The following is a 25,625-nucleotide window of genomic DNA, read 5'->3' on the forward strand; positions in this document are numbered from 1 at the left end:
AGTCAGGCGGCGAGGCAGGCAGCGCGGCAGGGACAAGGCTAAGGGGCACACGCAGCAGCTGGTGGCCGTGCGGCGCGCGGGTGTCCCACAAGTTTGTGGATTGTATTTGATCCTGTAAAGAAAGTGATATATTTTTTCAAAGATTAATGACTATGTAATCCTTATGTTTAAACGGCGATTTTCGTCATTATTTGAGATCAATTCGCCATTTTTTGGCTGCAACGCAACAGCAGTGTTGTGCACACACCCAACCCACCATAAACCTGCTTCACTAACTGTGCTTTACCATGAAAGCCGTAAGGTTTCTTCTACAACCCCTTCCAATCCAACCCTATTTGTGAGGAATTCTCATTACAGAGGACAGCAAAGCAAATGCCAGTCAGGAAAAAGCCCAGTCCTTCCATGCACTGCTACCTCTTTTTCAGCCAGATCAACAGGTTGCAGTTCACACAGTCATGCGCCTCCTAGGCATGATGGCCTCCTGCATCGCCATAGTACCACACACAAGATTATACAGGTAGCTGCTGCAAGAATGCCTATTGCATCAATGGTCTCAGATGGAGGGTTATTAGGAAGAGCAGGTATTGATCAACCACCACACTCAACGCTCTCTGCAGTGATGGAAGATCAACACTTTGTTGCAAGGGCGGCCTTTTCTCAACCCAGTTTCACAGATTACTATTACAACAGGCAAATCTCTCACTGTGTGAGGAGCCCATCTACAAAATATGACTGTCCGGGATAAGTGGGATACCAGTCAAAAGGGCCTCTACATCAATTATCTGGAGTTGTTGGCTGTCCATCTAGCACTCAAGGCCTTCCTTCCCCACATAGTTGACAAGATCGTCATTGTCCAGATGGACAACATGAAAGCCATATATTACATACAGAAAGAGAGAGGAATACTCTCTTCCCAGATTTCCCAGCTAGCTCAGTCTATCTAAAGGGAATGCGATTCAAAATTGAACCTAGAGACCAAAATCATATTACTTACCTATTATTAACCTGTGAGATCTGCAGTTAAGATAAACTACTCTCAGTACTTGTAATAGAAAATTAGGAAAGTTAGAAAAGTTTATTTAATAAATGAAACCGCATACTGAGGAGAAGTTCGTTATAGCCATTCCTAGTATCGGTGAAAGGTACACAAATGTTCATGTTTGGCTGTCATTTAACTGGCAGATACACGTTGATGGCAACACTTTGGTATTAACTTATCATTTGGACAAATCTGAATATCTTATATTTTAGAACTTTCAGCATATTATTTTTGTTGCTGTTAACCTTTGGTTTGAAAAACGTTTTTTTTATTGAACGGTTCTGATGAACAAATGTATTCTATGTTGAGTGTTTTAGACTGCCTTCTATAACGAGTGAGGTTGAAGTCATGCAGAACCTTACTTCACCTGTATTGTTTTAAATCATCCAGAGGATCCTGTGATAAAACGGATTAAGTGGAAACAGCTTTGTACATGTTTGTGGGTAAATACTGGAGTCGATAGAAAGGTAGCTCTTATTAAACACTAGGGTAGACGGTTATGACATTTTTAGGAGATTTGCTTGATTTAGATAGCGAATCTTCAAGAGTACTAAACAAGCCTGAACTATATTTGAAGAAAGTGGGCAAACATTTCTTACCTAGTGTCTCCAGCATAATGGAATTATATAATTTTGTGTGTAGAGTTCAATCTAGACATGGAACGACCTCCCTCTACTCATTAGAACCTCCTCCTGACTTCTTGACTTCCCCAAGAAGGCGAACACCTGATTCTTCGTACAAGCACCATAGAGAACACTTACCTACACACCTGCCAAGCACCTGGATACCCTCTTGGGTGATTAGTGTGGTATACAAAACAACATAACAATATAAAACAGATTTTTTTGAAGAATCAGTAACAGCTTTGAGAAAGTCTATATCAAGCTGCAAGTTCAGAGAACAAACTCTGAAAGAAAGGAGGAATCGATTTCTTCTTCATTATCATTCTGGGAAAAATCAAGAAGAATTTTAATTGAAAGATGAACCAAGTGTGGGGCAAGTGTTACTAGCAATGTTTGTTGCAATTGAAGGCAGTAAGTCGTTAAGCCCTATTATGTGAGAGAAGGCCAGTGGAGAGATTTAGTTTTGTGTGTATAAAGAGATTGTGATTGATAGATTTCCACTTCAAATCATCATCATCATCATCATTGAGATTTTATCAATGTTGTTAGGAGCCAAGTTCTTTACAATCTTGGAGTAAGCCTCTGCTTATCGCTCGATAAGGGTTCATACAAACTAACCCGACTTAACAGCCTTCATAATGCAGATGGAAGCATTTAAATGTATGCACATGCTGCATGTTTGGTCCTTGCTGCTATGCTGTTCCAACAGGCCATGTCACATTTGTTGAAAGGTCTAGTAGGAGTCAAGTGCTATCTAAACAATGTACTAATACATACATATATGCCAACATTTTGGAAGTGAAAGATTTAAAAAACATAATCCGGAGAATGTAATTCACCCATTGATATCTATTGAAGCAGAGGCAAGTTTAGACGGGACACAGGTAAAATGAAAGCTTTGGCTTCAGAAATCAGGAGCCTCTGTTCTAAATCAGGTTTATTGGATTATATTTATGTTGTAGGACAAAAATGAGAGTATGATAAAAGGGTGCTAGAGGAGTTAAAGAGACTTGAAAAGCTGGAATAATTGTGTGAGCTTATAAGTGTTTATTCAGAAATAAAGACATTTCATATTTTTGTCATTCTGTTTCCAATACTTGTGTGAGACTGAAAAAAGAGCTTAGTGGACACAGTATGAAATATGAAAGAACCTGGATGCAAAGATGAACATTTGACTGATATTTACATTTACAATCTTTATTTCGATCACTATGGATCATAAAAGGTTACAACAAAGATTTAAAACAACTAAAAAGAAAGGAAGTTAGATTGTAATTTAAAAAAATAAAGAAACCATAAAAGTTAACAGTTAATAAACATTCAAGAGAATGTTATAAAATGGACAATTAGAGAATGTAGCAGTTAAAAAATATCAAGCAATGCTTTTAACCGTATTTAACTTAATACAGCGATTACGAATGTGCCAGACAGATGTTAAAAACTTCGCAACAGCAAACACAATGGGGGGGGGGATAGGTCAGTCTTTAGTATTCTGTGGGCGGGAAGATATGATCTGAACCCAAGGTTTTTCAAGAGTGGGAGAAGCCAGTATTTTCTTGGGCTTTGATAGGCTTTGCAAAAAAACAAAATATGAAGATCATTCTCGGAAGGATGTCGACAAGCTGGGCACTGTGCGGGAGGCTTGGACCTGTCCCAACGATCCGTGAAAGCGCCAAGCGGCAGTGTGCCGTAACGCCACTGCATAAAAAGTTTCCTTGTTAGGACGGGACTAATTCCATCAAGGACCGGCTCGGGGAAATATAGGTCCTTAGACATGGTAAAGAGATTGGTTAGTGACCCTTCGCGTGAACTCTCAATCGAGACACGTAACTTTCGCTCGTAGTACTCTCTCGACAGGAGTTTCCGAGGGGTCCTGGCACAAGCGTTGCCCGGGTCCTGCCATAATTCCGGCCTTCCTAGAGATTCGCATGTTGACCTGATGTAACTCAGCCATGGTATCTGGGGGGCGTTTGGTAGGCGAAGGATCTGTGAGCTCGTTCCTATAGCTCGATAAATCAGGTGAGCTCCAGATTCTGCGCCAATAGGTTAAGGGTTTCAGACCCAATTCTTCAGTAATAGGTCTAAGACCCAGGTCTAGTCTCAGCGGGAGGAGGGGGGTGCCAGATGGTAAAGCTGCCAACTGCCTTATAAAATTATTCTCAATGATCTGGAGTTTCTTGGCAGTAGCATGGCCCCACATTTCTCCGCCGTAAGTAACGGCCCCTCTTGCCTGCATTTTGTAAATGTGGATAAGGGGACCAAATGGTTTAAGAGTAGACCCGCTTGCCAACCTACAGATCCCATCCGTTAGTTGTGTTAGTTTCATGGTGGCCCTAGTGCAATGGGAATCCCAGGTCAAATTTTGGTTAATGGTTAGGCCCAGGTATTCAAAGGTGAGGACCCTCTCTAATCTCAACGACCCTATGGTAGGGCTTGGACGAGTTGTGGGAGGAGGGCTGAAGATCATACATTTTGTTTTCATGGCATTGATCTCCAGCCCTCGCTCCACACAAAAGGTCGAGAACCCGTCCAAGACTCGTTGTATGCCCATGGGAGATTTAGATAGCAGCAGGGTGTCGTCTGCAATCATAATCGCGGGGACCCTGCTGCCATTGAGCTTGGGAGCGTCAATATCGACCAACCTATTCAGGTGGTCAATAACCCCGTTGACAAAGAGGCAAAACAGGGTCGGTGTTAGCACACAACCCTGCCTCACCCCCCTGCCAACGGGGAAACTGTCTGAAAGTGCCCCTCTTCTGCCACATCTGACCCGGGCATAATTCCCCTGGTGTAACCTCTGTTATGGTGTGACTTAGTGCTATGGTAGATTTTTTAACAATCTTGCTGATTGAACTATGGAGATTAGTGGCTTGTTGAAGTAGAAAACAGAATTTATATGGGGTGGTCATTGCAGAAATGAATTAAATGATGTGAAAAACAAGTTAGAACATGCACTTGATTTACAGGGTTTTGTGCCAAGTAGAAAGTGGGTGGGCTCTCCTGACGCCAGCGGGGTAGGGTTGGGCACTGCCTTGAGCCGGGTGATTGCTCAGCTGATTGATTATAATGTTAGTACAATAGCGTTCAGAGCTCTTAATAGGGTGAAACTAAATTACATATTCATTGAAAATGCAGTGTTAGCTGTCAGTTGTGCTTTAGAAAAAAAAGTAGGTTTTTTTTGGGGTGTTGAGTTCATTGTCAAAACTAATCGTCAGCCTTTGTGTGAACTTATTAGATGCTATTTCGGTTCAACTCAGAAGATTGGTTGTGGAATGTTATAAGTACAAATTTGTGTATGCTATATTCTTGGTGCTCAGGATAGACCAGCAGATTGTTTTTCAAAGTCAGTTAATCCCAAGGATAATAGTGAGGAAGCTTCAGTATTTAAAGAGGATATGGTCAAGAATGTGTGCGTTGAAACCCAATGAGCTATTACAGAAGATGATTGGTAAGTTGCTTTAGACAGTGACTCTTTACTTGTTGAGATTATGCTGTGGGTAACCTCAGGGTGGTTGAAAGAAAAATATATCAATAAAAGGATAAACAATTATTGGTCTGTGCAAAATGGTTTATTGTTTTGAGGCACCAGGTTAATAGTTCTTTGAGACACAAACTGGTGGATATTGTACACAAATGTCATCTTAATGACATCTTAATGCTAAATATTTAGGCTGAATTACCAGTGTCTGGGTTTAGATTTAGAGGTAGAGAATGACAAAGTTTTGAAAATATGCAGTCTACCAAGTGTGTGTTTTCCTACTCCAGATGGTTAATGAGAAGAAGTGACTTTTGACGTTGTGGGGCCTCTCATGTTGAGAATGTCATATGTTATATATTTGTGATGGTTAATGTTTACTTGTGATGCCCTTGGGTAAAAGTTCTAACCATGTCATCAAATATTTGGAAAAGGTTTTATAGAGAGAAGTTTATTGTCGCCAGATTTTTACAGACAATGACGTGCAGTATCATACAAAGGAATTTGAAGATTTTCAAAAATGTTGTGGGGTAAAGCAACAGAAAAACCTTCTTTAGCATCCTGTTAGCAATGGTATGGTTGAGGGTTAAATAAAACCATAAAAGGGAGTATCCTGTTGGGAAAGGTGAATAGCCTAGACTGGAAGAAAAGTTTACATGTACGCCTGGTGGCTTACCATATATTTCCCCACCAAACCACTGGTAAGACACCATTTAAGTTCTTCAGAGGAAGGAAGCCAGACAGTAAGGCAGTTCCAGGATCAATGGAATGGGCCAACGGGTGGAGTGATGTATTTTGGTGTGAAGATTGCAGGAGTAGAGAATCAGTGTTGAAGATGAGGAGGAAGGTTGGGTATGATCAAAGGAGAAAAGTGTGTGATGTGGTGAAGTTAGTTGATTTTGTGAAGATACTTGCCCCTGTGTGGACCGAGAAGTGTGAAAACTTTACTAGGCCAATGCTTGTGGTAAATCTGTTTTATAATGCTATACAGTTGGATGACAATGAATGGATCATGAGCAGAGTAGCATTATATGGTAGTCTGGTTCATAGTGATGTGGAAGAACAAATGACTCTGACACTGCTGAAAATGTCCCTAGAGAATCCAAAAAAGAGCTCTCAGATTCACCATGTCATGGATAAAGAAAGGCCAGTTTTTAGAAAACCCGCATTTTTATTATGTCTCATATTGTGAATAGTACTCATTAACATATTTTGTTTCCTTTTCCCACCTGTCATGTTGACATGTTCATAGTGTCTCAGACATGTTTTTCTTGTTCGATTCCAAATCTTTTCACTCATACATTTTATGATTTGTGGCTAGATGTACGAAGATTAGGAATAGCAATTTCCTAATTTTGTTTTTTTTTGTGAATCGTAATTAGAAAATGGCTATTCTTAATATATGAAAATCATTAAGTTTCATTTAGCAAAAGACCTATCTCATGAATATTACAGAGGTGAGTTGCAATTTGTGACCTACTACGATTCGCTACCATCACAGGGATGGTGGCCTGTTGGGGTCAGCAGACCACCAGGTCTGTGATGCTTTCAAATAATGCTCCACTTTTTTTCAAACACAGCCTTTTTCCTTAAAGGAAAATGTGTTTTACGGTTTCTACTTTCCAGTTGGAGCTGCACATTTGTTGGACAACAGAAACTTTGGGATTGGTGCCAGACTGATTCTATGCGCTCCCTCTGGATATGTTGTCCTATAGGACAGATATCTCAAAGTGACAATTTACGCCCCCCCCCCCCTAAGGTAATGAATGGTTGGATAATCTCTTAACATGACAACTCTGTATCTACACAGGAATCTTGGCAACAGATCTAGAACCTTTTTGCTCAGTCACTCATGCACTCTTGGAGAAATATACAAGACATACCCAAAGGGGTGTTTTCAATATTTATTGAGCTTTTGTGATTCTTGTATAAAATATATGTGCTGACAATGATCAATAGACAGAATCAGATAAAACTGATTAGTACTATAAGGAAAGTGAAGAGAATGAACAATTCCACCATCGTGCTAAAACAGTGTATATATGCTGGTATATACATACTTGGTATATTGTACTCCCACTGTGCATTCCCTAACCTAGTTTTCTAGTGTGTATGCTCTGTCAAGAATCCCCTTTAGGATGATCTAACTCCCCTTTCCCTGAAGGCAAGGTTTGTAGGTCCTTGCCTTGGTCATAGGTTAAACATCCCTCCACGCAGAGGGATCAGCAGAAACCAGCTAAGTTGAAACTCCAACACAGCGATGACCTCACAAGTGACAGATGAGTGCTCCTCCAATTTGCGCACAGAAGTACATGTTTATTTCCGGGTCGATGCTTAAGCTGAGATGAAATTGTTTATTTTCTCTTTGATAACAACATCACCACATGAACGAAATAACAAATAACATTTGCACAATGTGTATCAAGACCTTGTACGAAATGTTTAAGGTGTTGTGATGGTGTACCTGCCAAGTGGTTTTGTAAGCAATGTGGTTTCAGAGAAACTAACCCTCCACTGTCACGCAAGAAAATCTGGGTCAAATGTTATTGCATGAAAGAGAAGGCAACTTAAAAAATGTGTGTATGTTAAATGTTTCTTCTTGGGCCTAACTGAACCAGGTAACAAATGGGCTGCATTTAAAAAGAAAAAATTAAACATTTAAATACATTTTTTTAAGAGCAGGCACTGTCCTTTAGACCACTACCTGCTCTTGAAAAATATTTTTTCAACCATGCTCAAAGGGGAAGTGGCCCCTTGGGGACCCCTTACCATTTGCGAATGGTTTACCACTAACTTTGAGTTGGCAGTAAAGTGTGAATGTTTTGCAACCGCGCTTCGGTCGCTAAACATTTGTACATACCAATGTAAATCAGTATTCCGAAGGGACACCCTAAACACGCCCCTTCCAAATACCGATTCGCAAACCCAAAATGCGATTCTGTAACAGGTTACCGAATCGCAGTTTGGAGTTTGTGCATTTGGAAATGCCTTTTGGCATTCACAAAAAAAGCCCAATTCTGCAAATTGTGCAGTTTGCAAACTCAAAAAGGCTTTTTATTTTCTTCTTTTTATTATGTAGAAAAGGGAGATGTATGTTGTCTAGCTTTGGTAAGGGAGGGCCTTGGCACTGTATTGCTTTCCTTAGATATATCTCAGAGAGTTCTAAATGGTGACATAGCCAAGGCTGTGGTAGTTGGGAGTGCAGCAAATATATGTACCTGAATATGTTTCTAGTCAACAGCATCTCATCTTCAAATGGCCTCCTTATTTCACAGTATGTTGCTTGCTTGAAAGCAGCAGAACGATCAAGGAGTATCAGAATATATGATAGTTGGCTTTGGTACGTATGGCTGATGAAATTAGCTACGTGTGAAGATGGTGTGGTGCAATGGAGGGCACAAAAAACGAATTGGAAACTTCTGTGCACATTGTAGAAGGTGGTAGCAGTATTCAAGCACCCAACAATGAATGGTGTTCAGAACAAGAGGTCCTGAATTGAGGATTTTTGAGAAAGAGTGTATCCATTCTACATGGTTTTGTTTGCTGCCAGAAGTGTTCATTAGAACCATGAAGTATGAGAGTGTGTTAAGATGTAGGGCCTAATGTAGGAAAGGGTTTTTCCTTTCCGTGTCTATGAGAATATGCCATAGTACATTAAAGCTATAGGGCCTTATATTATACATTTTCATCCCCAGTGTCTCAAATTACCCCAGTTAGCAGATTTTGTAAACAGGGTTTCCGAAAGGGTCTGGTTGGGGTGGCGAAGAGGCATTTAAATTTAGACAGTAACGGGATGTCCGCCCATAAATTTAAGGATTTCTATCTGCTTGCTCCAGTGCCCTGTTACGAGAACAGAAGAAGGGGGCTTCCCAGAGAGAGTGTCTCATCTGCCACCATGTTAATCATGTGTTGATTTCAACAAGACCAGAGATTGTGGCATATTGGTCACACAATTGATAGTCATCAGTCTGTTACCCTTTCTATCAGTGTATTACAAAGACCGAGCATGTCGAAAAGCCCTCATTGATGTATGTTTGTTTTAAAATCAATTACTCAAAACAGTGTGGTTTGATAACGAAATCTGCATTCATTTTTACTTCATTTGATTTTTGATGCAGAAGAAGATAATCAGTGTGGATGGTTTTGTATAGAAGATGATGGCAATCAGATTAGAAAAGAGAAGCACCCTCTCCTTCTTGGCCACATGCCAGTCATGATGTCAAAACATCAGGAATTTAAGGTAATTGATAGGTCATGATGTAATACTTTTTAAAAATATGGGTTTTTCTCTATTTCACCTGGTTAGTGAATCAGTTCCAGGTCTTAAAGTTCCGTGTTTGTTTTCCAATTGCTAACTGAAAATTGTGCTTTGGTTAATATGTCTATTGTGCGCCTCACTTAGGCTGTTGCTTGTTTTCTTTTGTCTTTCTATTGTTTTTTCTTCTCTTCTGTCTTCTAGCATTGTATCTTCTTCCATTCTTTCTCCTCCAATGTTTCTTCCTTCCTTCCTCTATATTCCTTAAACCCTTCAGCCCCTTTCCTTCCTCTATTAATCCCGTCCTCCTTCTTTCTCCTTTCTCTCTTCCTTCCTTTCTCTATTAGTTTGTTCCTTCCTTTTTTGTTGTCTTCAATATCTCCATTCTGCCACTCTCCAGCTTCTCTTTTTTGCCCCTTGCTAAATCCCTTGAAACCACTTTGCCTGACTTTCTGCCCGATCTAGTCTTGTCATCCCTCTCTTGCGTTATCAGTCCATCGGTTCCTTCCCTCCATTCTTCTTTCTTTCCTCCTCGATGCTACACGCTAGCTCTCCTCTTTCCTATTTCAACACCCCCTCACTCCCTTACTCTCTTCCTTTCTGCTCCCTCCCTTTTTCAATTCTTCCGTCCCTGCATTGCTTTATTCCTTTGTCGTATTTCTATTCTTCCTGTCTTCACTTTCTGCCTCCGACCTTCTGTCCCAATATCTGTTTTTCACTCATCCATCTTTCCTTCTATTCCTCCTTCTAAACCTCCTTCGTCTTCATCCCTCTTTTCCATTATGATGATTTTTCTTTCTTTCATTCCTGAAATCATCAGTAATGTCTTTGATGGTGGCATCTCAGATTAAATCCGTATTATTATGCGTGTGGACATGTGCACCTCTTGGCCAGAACATGAATTATTATTTATCATTTGTGCAGCTTAACTTAACTGGGGAATTTACAACCCTAAGCACGTGTTTTGTATTATAACCATAATGCCACTGTAACTGTAACTTTATAAGGGAATGTTTTATTTTTTTGTAATGAATGTTTGATTGGTATGAGCAAAGGCATTCATAATTTAAATTTAACAATGTTCTTGTGGTGTATTTTTATGACTCCTTCCAGGAAAGTTTCAGGGTGATCTGTCAAGCAGAGGCCGGGAAAAAGGGAGGGGGGTTCCAAAACATGTTTTCCCCGTTTTTTTATCCATAGAAAAATTGAACAGTAGTACTGCAAAGCCTAGATCTTTGTCCAGAAACTATATATTGGTTGACAGAGCACAGCAACAAAACTACACAACTGACTCGAACAAGCCAGAATTTAGTTTAGCAACAATAGTACAACTCCAATAGTATGAAGAAGTTTATTCTGATCGCAGATCTTCACACCCATTGACACGTAGAAACAACAAAAGAATGTGTTTTTTTTATAAGGTTATAAATGTATGTTTATATCACTCTCTGGACGGTCCACGGCCGATCTGTGAGGGATCTGTGAGGGATCTGTGAGGGATCTGTGATGGATCTGTGAGCTCAGCCATGTGATTGGCTGGCTGCAGCCTGAAAGAAAAGCTGCGGTCACTGTCTTGGTACTTGAGAATGAGCTCACAGAGTCCTAAAAAATAAAATAAAACAAAATAAAATACAAGGGGGCAGGGTAAGGACCCCCTGACCTCCTGGGCCATGTGGGGGGCAGAGAGGACTCCCCTTGGGTCAAATTTTTTTTTTTTTTTTTTTCTGTGGATCTACCGCAACACCCAGTGTGAAATCCCTGGGTATTCATAGTGGATCCGTGGATCTGGAGAGAATCCCCAAGAATATCGTTCTGAGCATCACCGTTGATCCACAGAACCCCCCAAAAAATATAATATCACACATGGCGAAGGCCTTGCCCAGCGTAGGTTTCGATACCTTTGGGGGTTTGGGTGCAGGGCATGGCCACATGCACATGATGAGTATCGTAGAAACCTAGAAATTCACTGGAAAAACCCCAAAAAGTTAAAGTGTTACTATAGATAGTTATAGATATTTATAGTATTAATATATTAACTTACATTAAAAAACTTTAGAAATTCAGGGGAAAATACAAAGGTCAAAGAGATGTTATAGTTAGGGGAAAATGTCAGATAACACATACCATTTTAAACTAACAAAACCACTGAAATTCACTAGTTATAGCTATCTCAAGTAACAAACAGAGTTTTATGTTCATGTTTTCAAGTTATGCATGTGGCATTGGACATGATACAACTGTGTCCTCAAGTATTTATTTTTGCTAGAGATATGTCACCTATCTTTTGTGCTGCTAGGACCTTTTTACCTTTTCACATTGTAGTCGCCCCTGATTAAGGGAGTCTTCCAATATACATTGGGTACATGCTATAGTGGATGAAATTTACATAGTCACATGTTGAAGTAACAAGCTTGAAGTGGCTTCTTCTACTAACTTTAAATACTGGAATTACCATGCTGTAAATGAAATATGGTCGATTTGGAAATCAATGTTTCAATTGGACTAACATCAAAAATAGTGATAAAAATGATTTTAAAAATTCTGATAATAATGTTCATGATATTACAATGGCCCACGGGCCTGTCGACTGTGCCTCTTGTTTTTGATGCACAATGTTGGCACCACATTGCACCAACTTTTTTAAAAGAGGCATTTTCTAAATTGTAACTTAAAATCCAAATTTACCATCAAAATTGAATTTTTAATTACAAATTCTCCACCAAACATGAAAGGTTCAGCTGTTCCCAATCAAAAATTAGTGCTTAATAAATCTAATAAATTCAGCCGATGTTATCCTATGAGAGAGGTAGGCCTTCCAGTAGTAAGAAACGAATTTCATTGCCAGGACATGTGAAACTTAAAAGTACATATCCAACTTTTTAAACACACTGCACCCTGTCCTATCGGTTGTTTAGGGCCTATCTTATGGGTGACATATGTATTAAAAAGAAAGGTTTAAGCCTGGCAAGAGGTTTATTTTGTCAGGTCGAAATAGCAGTTTAAAACTGTACAGAAAGGCTGCAACTTGTTTAAAAGGCTCTTTAAGTGGGTTGCACAATTAGTGCTGTAAGCCCACTAGTGGGATTTAATTTACAGGCCCTGGTTACATGTAGTAGCACTTTACTAGGGACCTACAAGTAAAAAGAATGTGCCAAGTGGGTGTAAGTTAATTTTAAAGTGTCTTAAAGGGAGAGCACAAGCTCTTTCGCACATGTTCGCATTGGTAAAGTTACAGTCCTAAAAGCCACATAAAAGTCCTAAAAGCCACATTCCTGTTCAGAAAACAGGAGGGCGAAGGCAAATGTCTGCGGAGGACCCTGCAGAAAGGGTTGAGTCCAACAACCTGTATCTGCCTCCATGGGATTTTATAACAGCATATCTCTGTTCACAGGACACATAAGCATTGTCTCTCCGCACCACCTTCTAAAAGCATGTGCCTTGGTAATATTCACTTTGCTGTCTTTATTAGCAAGGTTTTGGTTTAATTTCCCCACATTGTAGATCTTTGAGATTTCACTGAGAACCACCTCTTCAGTAACCTCTCCTGCAAAGCTTCATTAACTGGTCTGACATTTTCTGACTCATGTCTATAAAAGATTTGCCCAATAAGCAGTGAGAATGCAACAGTTGACAAAAGATAGGTATCGATCCATCCCTAGTTTCTTTTGGGGTTGTGTTGGAGCCTAGGGAACACAAAGTGTATGTAATGCTGCCTCCAAAGACAGGCGGTGCTATGTTTTCTTACACAAAAAGATGTTCACCTGTGGGTCATTCTTGCTATGTCATCTTTCAATATTCACACTTACAATCTGAGCAATACATTGTTGGTAGTTGAACAATCTTGGCAATATTTTAATGTTGCTTACGTGCATGGAAGAGGTGGTCATGAATGTGGGGAAAGTCTAATATTTGGTGTCTGATGGGAGGACAGGTTCTAAGAGGCCTATTGAACTCTATGAAAACAAAACTTGCAGTAGGACCACTAGTGATTTTAAGCAAGGAAGCTTAGAACTCTATAGCACAAAAGCACTGACTAAAATGTAAGGTGGTATTATATATAATAATTAATTTCTAAGATGTTAAGTTTAGGAAGGGGTAAAGGCATTCCAACCAAAATAACCTCTACTGGTAACAGTTAGGTATGGTTCAGGGGCGTATCAGGTCTAGTAGCAATAGCAATGCAAGAAGAAACAATTCTTTTGACTCTTATGTGTGTCATTCATGCAGCTCTTGCAGTCATACTAGGAGCTGAGATTGATAACTATTCTAGCAGGCTGCAAATAAACAGAATATGTAAATGCGTGCACCAATTTGAGCCTCTGGCAATTACACTGTTTGCATTCTAGCTCATTAGCATATGGTTGGGCCCAACAGTAAGTGTAATTATAAGTGATACTGGCTGATTTATTCATTCCCATCCACCATATATTTGCTGGCCTGACAATTCGGTTGGACACATTTTTTCATCTCATCTTATTTCTTTTGGGCCATGTTTGTTTTTTAATTCATGTTCACCTGAAGGTTTATAGCACTAGGTATTTAAACAACTCTTTTAGAGATAGAAGGATAGTGGAGGGATCAGAGGATAAGCATGTGAGTTTTTTAATTTGTCCCTAAAAGCGAGAGAAGGGTTTTCTCTTCTGAGATGTAAGGGAAGAGCTTTCAAAAGGGAATGTAGAAGAATACAGACAAACATTGGCAAAGCCAATAGGCCACGTCTTTGAAACCTCTGGCTTTGTCAATAATTGTTAGCCATGTTGTACAGCATGCCTAAAGGCAATAAACCTAAATAATGGTGCTGTGATCCAGTGGTCATATCATTTTGTGGGTACTCTTACCACACAACATGGAAGGTCTAGGTGGGGGGAGCAAAAGGGTGGGGTTGTCGAAACCAGCATGGCGGGAATGTCGGAAGACATGGGTGATTGAGGAGGAAGGCACAGGTAGGAGAAAGCAACTTGGGGGCAGGGAGGAGAGGAAGAAAAGTGGGGGGCAGAAGCAGTAGAGAGAGCATTGCTGGAGAGGAGTAGCAATGGGCAAGACAGAAGAGCAACCTGAAGCTTGTGGGAGAAATGAGAAGAGAAAGGGATAACCTTGGAGCAGACGGGGAGAAGCACACTGATGAAAAAGCAACTCGGGGTAGAAGCATATAAGGAGGACTTCATCAAGGAAGGGGGTGCGGAGAAACACATGGTGAGAGAGCTCAACATGGTGCATGTGGGGGGAGTTAAAAACGTACACAAGTGAGACATCTGGAAAATGTGTGCACTCTTGTAGAGTTCTTAAGTAAAAATAAAAACAGGTCCCTAAAAGTGAGCAATGGGAGGACACAAATAGGATGACAGTACTCCGCATGCGCAGCAGATACAAGCTGGACAAGGCAAGCCATTGATTAAGAACCAAGCCAATGAGAGTAAAAGGTAAACCAACCAATGGTGAGAAACGTGCGGGCTTGAAGCCCCTGTATGTTCTTGCTAAGCCAACAATATGTCTTGCAACAGACCATGCATGTTCTGTCTAGAATTGACCTGACATTTGCAAAGCCAATAGGTCTTGTCTTTGAGACCTATTGGAATTGTTAACAGCTTTTAGCCTTGCTGTACAGCATTCATTTAGAATCTGGGAAATAATCTGGAGTCTTTAGTATAGGTTGTGATGGATTAGGCAGAATATGTTTAAGGAACCTATAATAGCATAGACAGAGAGTGAATTTATCATACAATAGGTGGTGCGTTGCTGAACTGAGAAGCATAGGTTATCATTTTGGCTTCCTGGTTTTATACGGAGACAATGTAAGATGTAAGAGGGTATAAAATCTCTATCATAGTAACTTGATGACCATTATGTCTGCTGTTATCAGATGTATGGAGTAGATACAATTTCACCTGGTGTTAGGTGTGATGTTAATATTTGTGCTGTGGTAGTATTTTTGAGATCAGTTATGTTTGTATTTTGGCACAAACATCTTTGGTAGCATATCCTGAAATTGTTGTGTCTGTACAAAAGAAAGCAACATATTTCTGGAGTGCTTTAATATAGGTTTCCTTTCAAGTAGAGGAGGTGTCTCTTTTCTTAGTACTGCAATTGCTCTGTGATTGCTCTTCAGTTATCAGATGCTTTTATGTGCTTCCCTGTAGATTGGTCTTTAAAACACAGGGCCTCAGCTAATGGACTAAATTTGCAGCGAAATGGGCCGTAATGCTCAGTTTTTTTTTAAAATGAAGCAAGGTCAATCCTTCATACTAGATTACATAGTGACATCAAATGATTGTGCCTAAAGCTGGGAAATGTGTGCAAACATTTCCCTGTCATCCGCTGGGTAAATAATTCACAATGGGGTTGCTTGTAGAGTTTGACCGGAAGAACCCCTAAATCATTTTTGTAATTGGATTAATTTGCAGTGTTCATCCGATTTGGGTTGGGTATTAGTGTCATATTCAGTATATGTGAAAGGGGCTCTATTTATATTTAAATTCCCTTTTGGAAAACCACAACAGTATGATTTGTTATGCAAATAAATTGATGGAAGGAAGCAGGAATGGCTTAAATAGAGATAACAGCACATGAGCAATGATGTTTGGAAAGAGTGTGGGTATATGGAAGAAAAAAGGAATAACTGGTATTGTCACTGTGATTTGCAGAGGTTTTCAATCTGTAGTGGAAGGACATATAGTCAATGTAAAATGTAGTAGACAAGGAGTATTAGAAATGTGGCCTCTTATAGATGTTAATGGGCAGATTCTTCTTTCTGCTAAAGGCAGGTGTCAGAATGGTGTACTGCCTGATTCTGCAGACCCTTTCCTAGGACTCTGGGGCCTCATTTATGAAAAGTGACGCATCACTGCGTGAAAACAGCGATGCGTCACTTTTCACTGCGCACTCCTTACGACATTCCTGATGCGTCATATTTAATGTATGACGCATCATGTCGCAAGGAGTTACAGATACGTCAGTATTTCTGACGTATCTGTAAGCGCAAAAGTGACGCTTTGCTGGAGTGTGTCACAAAAGTGACGCAACTCCAGCAATGCGTCCTTTCACATGGGGAAAGCTCCATGTGAAAGGGCTTGCGTCAGTCTTACGCCTGCTGTGAGGCAGGCGCAAGATTTTGACGCAACAGCGTCCTAAAAATGACGCCGTGAAATCTCATAGATTTCACTGCGTCACTATTACGAGGCTTTTGCGGGGGAACGCCCCCTCTGCATACATTATACCTGACGCAGGTATAATGTGGCGCAGGGGTTTAAAAAGTGACGCATCTACCTAGATGCGTCACTTTTTAAATATGGTGCAACGAGGCGCATTTTTTACACCCCTGGGGCCTCATTTATGAAAAGTGACGCATCGCTGCGTGAAAACAGCGATGCGTTACTTTTCAGTGCGCACTCCTTGCGACACCAATGATGCGTCATATTTAATGTATGACGCATCATGTTGCAAGGACTTACAGATACGTCAGTATTTCTGACGCATCTGTAAGCGCAAAAGTGACGCATTGCTGGAGTGTGTCACAAAAGTGACGCATCTCCAGCAATGCGTCCTTTCACATGGGGAAAGCCCCATGTGAAAGGGCTTGCGTCAGTCTTACGCCTGCTGTGAGGCAGGCGCAAGATTTTGACGCAACAGCATCCTAAAAGTGACGCAGTGTAATCTCATAGATTTCACTGCGTCACTATTACGAGGCTTTTTGCGGGGGAACGCCCCCTCTGCATACATTATACCTGACGCAGGTATAATGTGGCGCAGGGGTTTAAAAAGTGACGCATCTACCTAGATGCGTCACTTTTTAAATATGGCGCAACAAGGCGCATGTTTTACGCCGCAGATGCGTCACAAAAAGTGACGCATCCGCAGCGCAAAACTGACGCAAGGCCTCATAAATGAGGCCCCTGGTGCGTCACAAAAAGTGACGCACCGGCGGCGCAAAACTGACGCAAGGCCTTCATAAATAAGGCCCCTGGTTCTGGCGCAATTGTCTACATAAAGACATCTTGGTGTGAAATTTGGGTCATGCAATAACATCAATTCATTATAAATGATGGCAGAGATGTAGGGCCTGATTTAGGGGTTAGCAGACAGTGTGGAGGAAAACAGGGTGGCAGAGAATGTTATGTCTGCCCCCATGCCTTTAATCCACCCACAAAATTTGCAAATGTACAGCTCCCCTCACTGGCCCTTCATGGCAGTTCCTATCAGCGTAGGAAACGTTTGCCAAGGGGCTTCTTCGGTCTGTCAAACTTTTTTTTCTATTTTTCAAAAACAACTCTCAATTTTGTAGTATTTTTTTGTAAATAAAGAAAAATGACCCCCACACCATGGATGTTTTCTCCTATGGTGTGAGTCTATATTTCTTTTTACTGTCTCTCACTGCCAGCATATCCTTGGTGATGATAGACAGTAAGAAAAGATACCATCCAAACTGGCAGTCTAAATAGGGAAGATAATCAGATGGCTTACCTCTGATTGCCCCTCCCCCCTCGGGTAGTCGGAGGCGGTTTTACACCTGCAGAGTAAACTTTACTCCGTTGAAGGGAACGCGGCGCCCCACCCTCCTCTAAATTAGACAGTGCGATCAAGAGTATAACAGACAAGACAGTTCATCGCCATTGCAACTGAGCCAAACTCAGCCATACTCTAAATCAGGCCCTAAGTTTAGCTCACAACTACTTTTGGGACAAGTCTGTTCTTTTCAGGTCAAATTAGTGGTTCTAAATCCTATTAAAATATATTTTTCGCCAACTATTTCTGTCAGGTTCTATGAAGTATGAGCAAAACAAAATGCACAGTAGCAAGTGCTATGCTATGCAAAGGATTGATAAAGAATAAGGCTACCAGCCGGGCTTACCTGCGCTGCAGGTCAAGTCCATCACATAGTGGCTGAGACAAAATCAGGTAATTCACAAAGGTATGTTTTGAGTGATTTCTTGGATTCTCTAATCGATCTTGGTGATAGGAGTAACGAGTTCCAGAGCTTGGGTGCAAGGTAGGCAAATGAGTGACCTCCAATTCTTGGTTTCTTGATCTTTGGTACAGTAAGACATGTCTGATCAGAGGAGTGTAATAGTCTTTCAGGTTTACAGGGGATATCAACCGCTGGATTAGAAGGGGACATTTATTGTACATTGCCCATTGGGCCAAACAGAGAGTTTTAAATTTGATTCTTTGAGAACCCGCAGTCAGTGCATCCCTACCAAGGATACAGAAACTGACTGAGACATGGGGATCTTTACGATACAAGCAGTAGCATTCTGAATGATTTGTAGGCACTTGGTTACATACAGTAGACTTCCTGGGTTAACTGAGTTGCCATAGTGAAGCCGGGAGAGCACTAGGCCCTGGACTACTGTTCTTCTAGTGGCCTGAGGAATCCAGGTATACTACCACTGATTAATGACTTTCATTGGATAATGGAAACATTATTTGTTTAGGTTTGATTGTAGTTTTCTATTTATATTTCATTTCTAAAAGGATGAAAACACAATCATCAGCCATCACCAGTACTTCTGGCTAACTTGTAGGTTCTTCTTAAGATGAAAATATAAATCTGTTGGCAAAACCTTTCACTGTAGTGTTCATGAATGACATAACATTTGTTAAATATGAAGTTAAGAATGAGATATTAGCAACACACTCACTTTTTACAAATGTCAGTGAATTCCTAAGCTTATGCTTTTTGGAATGTGCCTTGGAGATTAGAGGAGGTGAGAATATTCCACCAATGCAATACTACATGCAATCTAAGGGCCCAATGTCGGTTTTTATGGACAGGGTACACCATAGCACCAACAATGGAGTACCCTGTCCACCAAGCTCCTAGTCACCTTCCCAAATTTGTGTTGGACTGGCCGCCATGTCTTTGCTGACAGAGTAAAATATGTTCTGTAGACTAAACCTCCTTCTAATGGTGTAAGGGAGTATGGGCCTTTTGAGGTAAGCTATCTGACCATACATCCTATTTAGAGTGGGCAGTCTGGTGGCTTTTTTTTTAACCATCTGACAGTAAAAAAAAAACAATTCCTCCCACACCATCGAAGAAATCTCCTGTAGTGTGGGGGCCATTGTTGTTTCATTTTCCTAAAACAAACTCCTGCTTTGCAAGTTTGTTTTTGAAAAGTAAAAGCATTTAAAAGTTTAGTGTACACATCTATTACAAATGACAAATGAACACCAAACTTTTAAATGGCTTTGTAAGATCTGCTGTGATGGCATTTCATACAGCCCCATATAGTTCACTGCAGGGCTGGGGGTGATGTAAAAATTTGTTGTGAAGAGTAAAGTCCGGGTGGTGGACGTAAAGTCCTCCACCACCCTGATTGCCTTTACTCTATCTGTCAACCACTAAATCAGGACCTAAGAATGTAGCTCTGCAATATATAGGGTATACATGTTATGCTACTTATCATGTTACCATCATAAAACCAACAGGCCTCTTTTATAGAACATTTTATAAAAGTCTGAAATCCACTCACTGTTTGTATCTTCCTACGATTTTTGTAGTTCATCTATTTTATTTTGGGAACTCAAATAAAATTTCAAGGATACTCAATAAAATGTATCCATGTTTTGATTTACGATAAGTAATCCTACTGACTTTTACTTACTCATGTGGATAGTCCACTGGACAGAAACTCCCCAGCTGACATTTACATTAGCACATTTTCTCATTTCTGCAACCCATTATATTTTGCTCATTTAGAATCTTATTTTCTTCCACTTCCTTCAAGTATAGGGGTGTTTGAAGGTTCTACCCACTCAATTTGCACACCTGCTTCTACCATTTGGAACCTACCTCAAGAGTAAAAAGTATATGTGAAAAGCATGGTGGAAAGCTGTGAATAGATCCAAAGTTACAACCTTGTGCTGATTTATTATTTCATGACGATCATGTCCCAAACTAAGTATGCAGGACATTTTGAAAGTGGTTGATTTTCTGCCGTTATATCTGTGATTAAGGTTGAAAAAATCATCTAATCATAATTCTCTGAGCAGTTTTATGGGGTGTAAATCCTACTTACAATTCTTGTAAGAAGGCACTTGGGAGACCTTTGGGTATAAGTACACAAGTAAAATGTTCTGCATCTCTAATTCAGAATGCATGTGAAAATAGTAGTGGCCAATGCTAAGATACAAAACAAGACCATCAGACAGATGCATATACCAAATATGTGTTGGGATTTCGAGTAGATTCATTCTTTGGCATCCGCAGAAAGGGCAAATGTGAAAGAAAATGGCTTAACTAAAGGCAAACTTAAATGCAATTATTAGCAGTTCTTTTAAGAGTTGACAAGGCATTTACTTCTCTATTTCGATTAACCAGGTTTTCTTTCAAACTTTGTAGATTGAATGTGCTGTCTATAATCCTGAACCATACCTCGCTTGCGAAGTTAAATCTGATTCACTTTCTATGGATCATGGTTTCCTTTGGGTAAGTCATTATTTCCATGTCTTCATGATGCCTTTGAAAGAAGTATTGTCAAGGTGCAGTGTTACTGTATTATTACCAATGCCTGTCACCCCCATACCCCTGCTTCTTTGTAACCCCTAACACTGTATGTCAAGATAGATCTGCAAACCTCTGGTGAGAAAAGATTTTGTTAACGACCACAGGATGACCAGTTGTTTTGATCCTTTGTGCACTTTGAGTCACATTAGTGTTATAATGTTCTTGGGCAGCGTAAGCAATGTTGAAGCTGCAGACCGTATTATGATGTGTTGACATTCTACGATAACATATCAGAGTTCTGGGTTTTGAACCAGACAGTTCAGTTGCTAGCTGTGCCTGGCAGGACTGCGGTGTGGGGTGTTTCTCTTTTGCATTAAACCTAATCCTCTTCTGACATGATCCGGTGTGGAACCCATCTTTCATTCTGACAATTTTGGCAAGGATTTCGCCAGGCACTAGTGAAAGTTCCAGAGATTGGCAGAATCCCCAACAACAAACCCAGGTGGGCGACAGCACAAGGTGCCTGAGGTGCTGTCAAATGCCTGCAGCTGATTTTCATCATACTTTATTCATCTTATCAGCTGTAGTCACAGTGGAGCCGCTCTCTACACCGACCATCTGTGGTGATAGAGGACTTGCTGTGGCGACAATGGAACTTCTCTCAGCTGTAAACTGCTGTGCTCACTGAAAGGCTGCTAGTTTGCTTCAGCCGCTTCTGCAGTAGGTCTGGTCTCATGCTTACATGCAGAAAAGTTATGGAGGTATATTTAGCGTAAAGACTCAGACAAGGCCGCAGCAATATTTTTGTAATGATTCGGGCCGAACTAGGGAGCACAAAAGTGGACAGGTCAAGGCAAGTCTGTGCAAGGTGTGCACTTGCTAATCTATGAACAATCTGATAGCTGCTCTGCTAGCGCACCTTGGACCACAGAGCGCTAAGTTAAGCTGTTCGCACTAGTCCATGGGCGGGCAGAGCGTGAGGTGAATGTGCTAGCCTCGAGATGGACCGACCACTTGCTGTGTCAACGTGTGTTAGAAACGGAGCCGAGTGTCAAAGTGCCGTGCAGGCTTTAAACACTGTAGAGTGTTAGCAGTGTGACCGGCTGCTGTTTAAATACAGCATGTTGAAATAAATATATTTTGAGCTTGACCTGCTGGCACCCACACTTCTTGACATACTTTGAGTATGACTTAAAGCCAGTGAAGGAGGAGAGGTGTTTTTTTATTATCGAAATTGTGATTACCAACTGCACCTAAGCATTGATCAGGGATTGGCTTGCTTTATCCAAGTACCTGATTGGCTAAAAGTTCATCTTGCAAGTACGTGATTGGTTAAAAGCTTGTTTTGCAACGTATGCAGCTTTGTCTACCAATATTCACCTTGTACTGCCTCTTGGTGGATTAAAAACATATATCACTGCTTAATCAATTACTATACCATAGATTTAGCCATCTCTATTGGAGCACCTCCTCCTTTCTTGATGATGCCAGGAGATCCTCCTCTATAGGGGGAGACTGGATTCATTGCTTTGAGAATTCTTTATTAGCACTCAATGGTCTCGGATTTTCTGCAATCAGAAAATAATTAATGTTATTGGGATCATTGGGTAAAGACAGCCAGCACGTATTCAAATATTACCCACCTGTTTGAGATGCTCATGGAGATGTGATGGGTGATGTATATAAAGAAGCAGTGCTACGATTGCAAACTAGGTTTGCCAAGCAAGTGAATGTGGTGATGCATTGCAACAAATTCTACACACAACCACATTGCTCTGCTGAATCTATTGATGACTTTGTCGCCAGATTGAGAGAGCTAGCAGCAAATTGTCAATGTGAACAGAGGACGGAGAAAATGATAAGGGATTAGTTGATTGTCCAATGTAATAGCATAAAAATACAGGAGGGATTATGGGCTGCTAGCAGTCCCATACTGAAGGATGTAATAGCTATCGTGAAGGTGGTTGAGGGATCTGAAAAATGCATGCATGAGATGAAGAATACTGGTGTTGCCTGATGATGGTGACCAGGTGAATGCAGTGAGGACACAAATACAATTTGTGGGTGGCAGCAGTAACAAGAACAGTGACTCGAGAAGTTCAGTATTGTTGAATCTGAAGGGAAATCTTCATCTCGAGTCTGCCATAGGTGTGAAAGCAATTATCATATGGTAGATTTATTTTATTTTATTCTAAATATGGTAGATTCTAGGAAGTATTTTGCAGTGGGCAAGGATTGCTGCAAGTATGGGGAAAAAGGACAATTTGTGCACATGTGTAAAGATGCAGAGAAGAAAATTGCAATGGTAGATGAAGAGCAGTCGGAATAAAGGGTACGAATGGTACAGGATAAAAGTACTTTGGGAGGTATTAATCTTGAAAGGAGGTGAACACGTTCCAAAACAGACTTTGATATCAACCAGAAAATGGGGTCATTGATGGTTGATACAGACTACTTATACACAATAAGTCCAAGGAAGTTGTTTGATGTCACATGACCAGGAGTGCTACTGGTGGCCTCAGATGCCATGTTGAAGGGATACCAAGGGGCTGATATAGTAGTTTTGGGATTTATCACTGCACAGATCAAATTTGCTGGGCGGCTGACAACAGGGAAGGCATATGTTGCTCCAAATGGTCTTCCTATAACCAAGTAATGATTATTGATGCAAATGATTTGAAACACATGTTGTCTCACCATGAGGGAGTTTTCGAGAGCAGATTGTGAGAACTATGTACATGAGATTCAAATTTTTTTTAATTCAGTTACTGTCATACATGTTGGATGGAAATACTGATGGCAGTGAGGGTGAAAGTGAAGGAAATAATTCAACATCCCTTAGAGGATAAAGTGATAGACAGTAGAGGTGGCTGAGTAGCTGTCTCCGGTGGTTATTATAAAAAAATCTGATGGGTCCCTCAGATTTTGTGTTGACCTTTGCAGCCTCAATCAGAATGTGAAGATGGGCAGTTTTTTCTTTGCCAAACATTAATGAGCTAATTCTAATGTTGTTTGAGAGAAAGTATTTTTCAAAACTTGACTTGAGGAGTGCTTATCATCTGGTGAAACTCCATCCAAACTCCAGACACCTTCCAAGACACCTTCCAAGACACTTTTCACTTTTGCAGACTTTCTTTCAGCTTGTCTTTAGCTGTGCCTGATGACAAAAATTATTTCAGGTTTCAGTAAGGCCATTGTTTTTCAGGATGATATCCTGGTGTTTGGAGGGGATGGTGAGTAACAGAGCAAAATACTTAGTGAACTGTTAAGTCGCATTGGAGAAGCACGGTTGACTTTGCATGGAGAAAAATGTGTATTATCCATTCAAATGTTAGAGCATTTGGGTTACCTAATCACAAGGGAGGGAGTAAAGCCCAAAGACAGTTTGGTGAGCTCGATAGTAAATGCCCGTGTTCCACATGGTAGAGATACACTTAGGTTCTTCATGGGTTTAGTGTAGTATTGCTCCAAATTTGTGCAGGATTTCACTCAGAAAACAGAGCCATTGAGAGGGTAAGACGTTAATTTGGGGTGTACTATTGCCAAAGACAATAATGCACATGCAGGGGTGTTGGTACAGTGTCAAGGTGCCTTGAAGACCATAGTCACTGTGGATGCCAATGCACTAGGTATTGGGGCTGTTTTAGCGCAAAATCATGGCAAGGAGGAAAACACCATAGCATTTGCTTCACATTCACTGATGGATGTGGAACATAGTTATTCCATCATCGAAAGTGAGGCATTTGCTGCTGCCTGGGCAACTGTCCATTTCAGGGTGTTATTATGGGGAGAGGAATTGGCTTAACGGCTAGGGCAGTCGACCTCGAGTCTGGGGAACTGGGTTTGAGTCTCGGCAATGACGCAGAACATCCTGTGATTCTGGGCAAATCACTTAATCTTCCTGTGCCTAACAAAAAAAATAATAATAATGAATGTGTCCTCATGTAATGCAACTGGTGGTATGTAAAGCGCTCTGATACCCGGTTCGGGTCAAGTTCACGCTATATAAAACAAACAAGCATGTTTCTTGTCGGAGCAGATCACAATTCCCTTCTCAAAGTGTTGGGACTAGGAGGTATAACATTTTTCAGGGGGGTTAGTAAGATTGGCAGTTAAATTCCAAGTGTACAGTAGAATATATCCTGGCATGGAAAAATAATGGCTGACTGTTTATTGAGATTGCCTGATAAAGCAGTGGAAATGGGTGAGTTCGCTATGGAAGACGTTGTGGCTAGTCTAGATGATGCTACAAAAGGATTAGGGAATTCCATCTCCAAGGAAGACTGGATCATAGCAATGGGGCAGGATGTATGCTCAAATGTGTGGTGAAGCTAGTTAAAGGAATGGTGAGGAGAGAAAGTATCTTGCCTGATGGGGTAGAACACTTTGTCAAGGTGGTTGATGAGTTATCTATTCATGCCAATTGTTTGTTGATGAGAAAGCAAAGGTTTGTTGCTCTCAGATCAAGGTTAAATAATTTGGCACATGAGGGGCATCTGGGTTGAGTTGAGTTGAGAGAAAATGTATATAGCGCTACTTTGCCCTTATGCATCAAGGCGCTGAGGATGGAAAAGAAAGCAGCTGTGTGAGGGGAGAGCGGGGAGGCTGGTTAATGGTAGGCCTCCCTAAAAAGCCAGGTCTTCAGAGCCTTTCGGAAGAGAAAGTGAGAGGTGAGTTCCTTGATCTCAGCCAGAAGAGTATTCCAAATTTTAGGAGCACGGGAGCTGAAAGCTCTGTCGCCCCATCTGACTTTGTTGGTTTTAGGAACAAACAAAATATATTTGTTGGCT

At 40.8% G+C, this 25,625-nt stretch overlaps 1 protein-coding gene across 3 annotated transcripts in view; it reads left to right on the plus strand.

Annotated features, from left to right (window-relative positions):
- The window catches only part of ARHGEF10 (Rho guanine nucleotide exchange factor 10), an 888,980-nt gene that overhangs the window by 516,360 nt on the left and 346,995 nt on the right, over positions 1 to 25,625 (plus strand). For all 3 annotated transcript variants that reach the window (XM_086926411.1, XM_086926413.1, XM_086926412.1), the window contains 2 exons: positions 9,256 to 9,377; positions 20,731 to 20,817. In XM_086926411.1, the coding sequence (XP_086782537.1) occupies positions 9,256 to 9,377; positions 20,731 to 20,817 (209 nt within the window). The remainder of the gene's footprint in view (positions 1 to 9,255; positions 9,378 to 20,730; positions 20,818 to 25,625) is intronic.

Source organism: Lissotriton vulgaris, chromosome 6, assembly GCF_964263255.1.
Source record: "Lissotriton vulgaris chromosome 6, aLisVul1.2, whole genome shotgun sequence".
NCBI lineage: Eukaryota > Metazoa > Chordata > Amphibia > Caudata > Salamandridae > Lissotriton > Lissotriton vulgaris.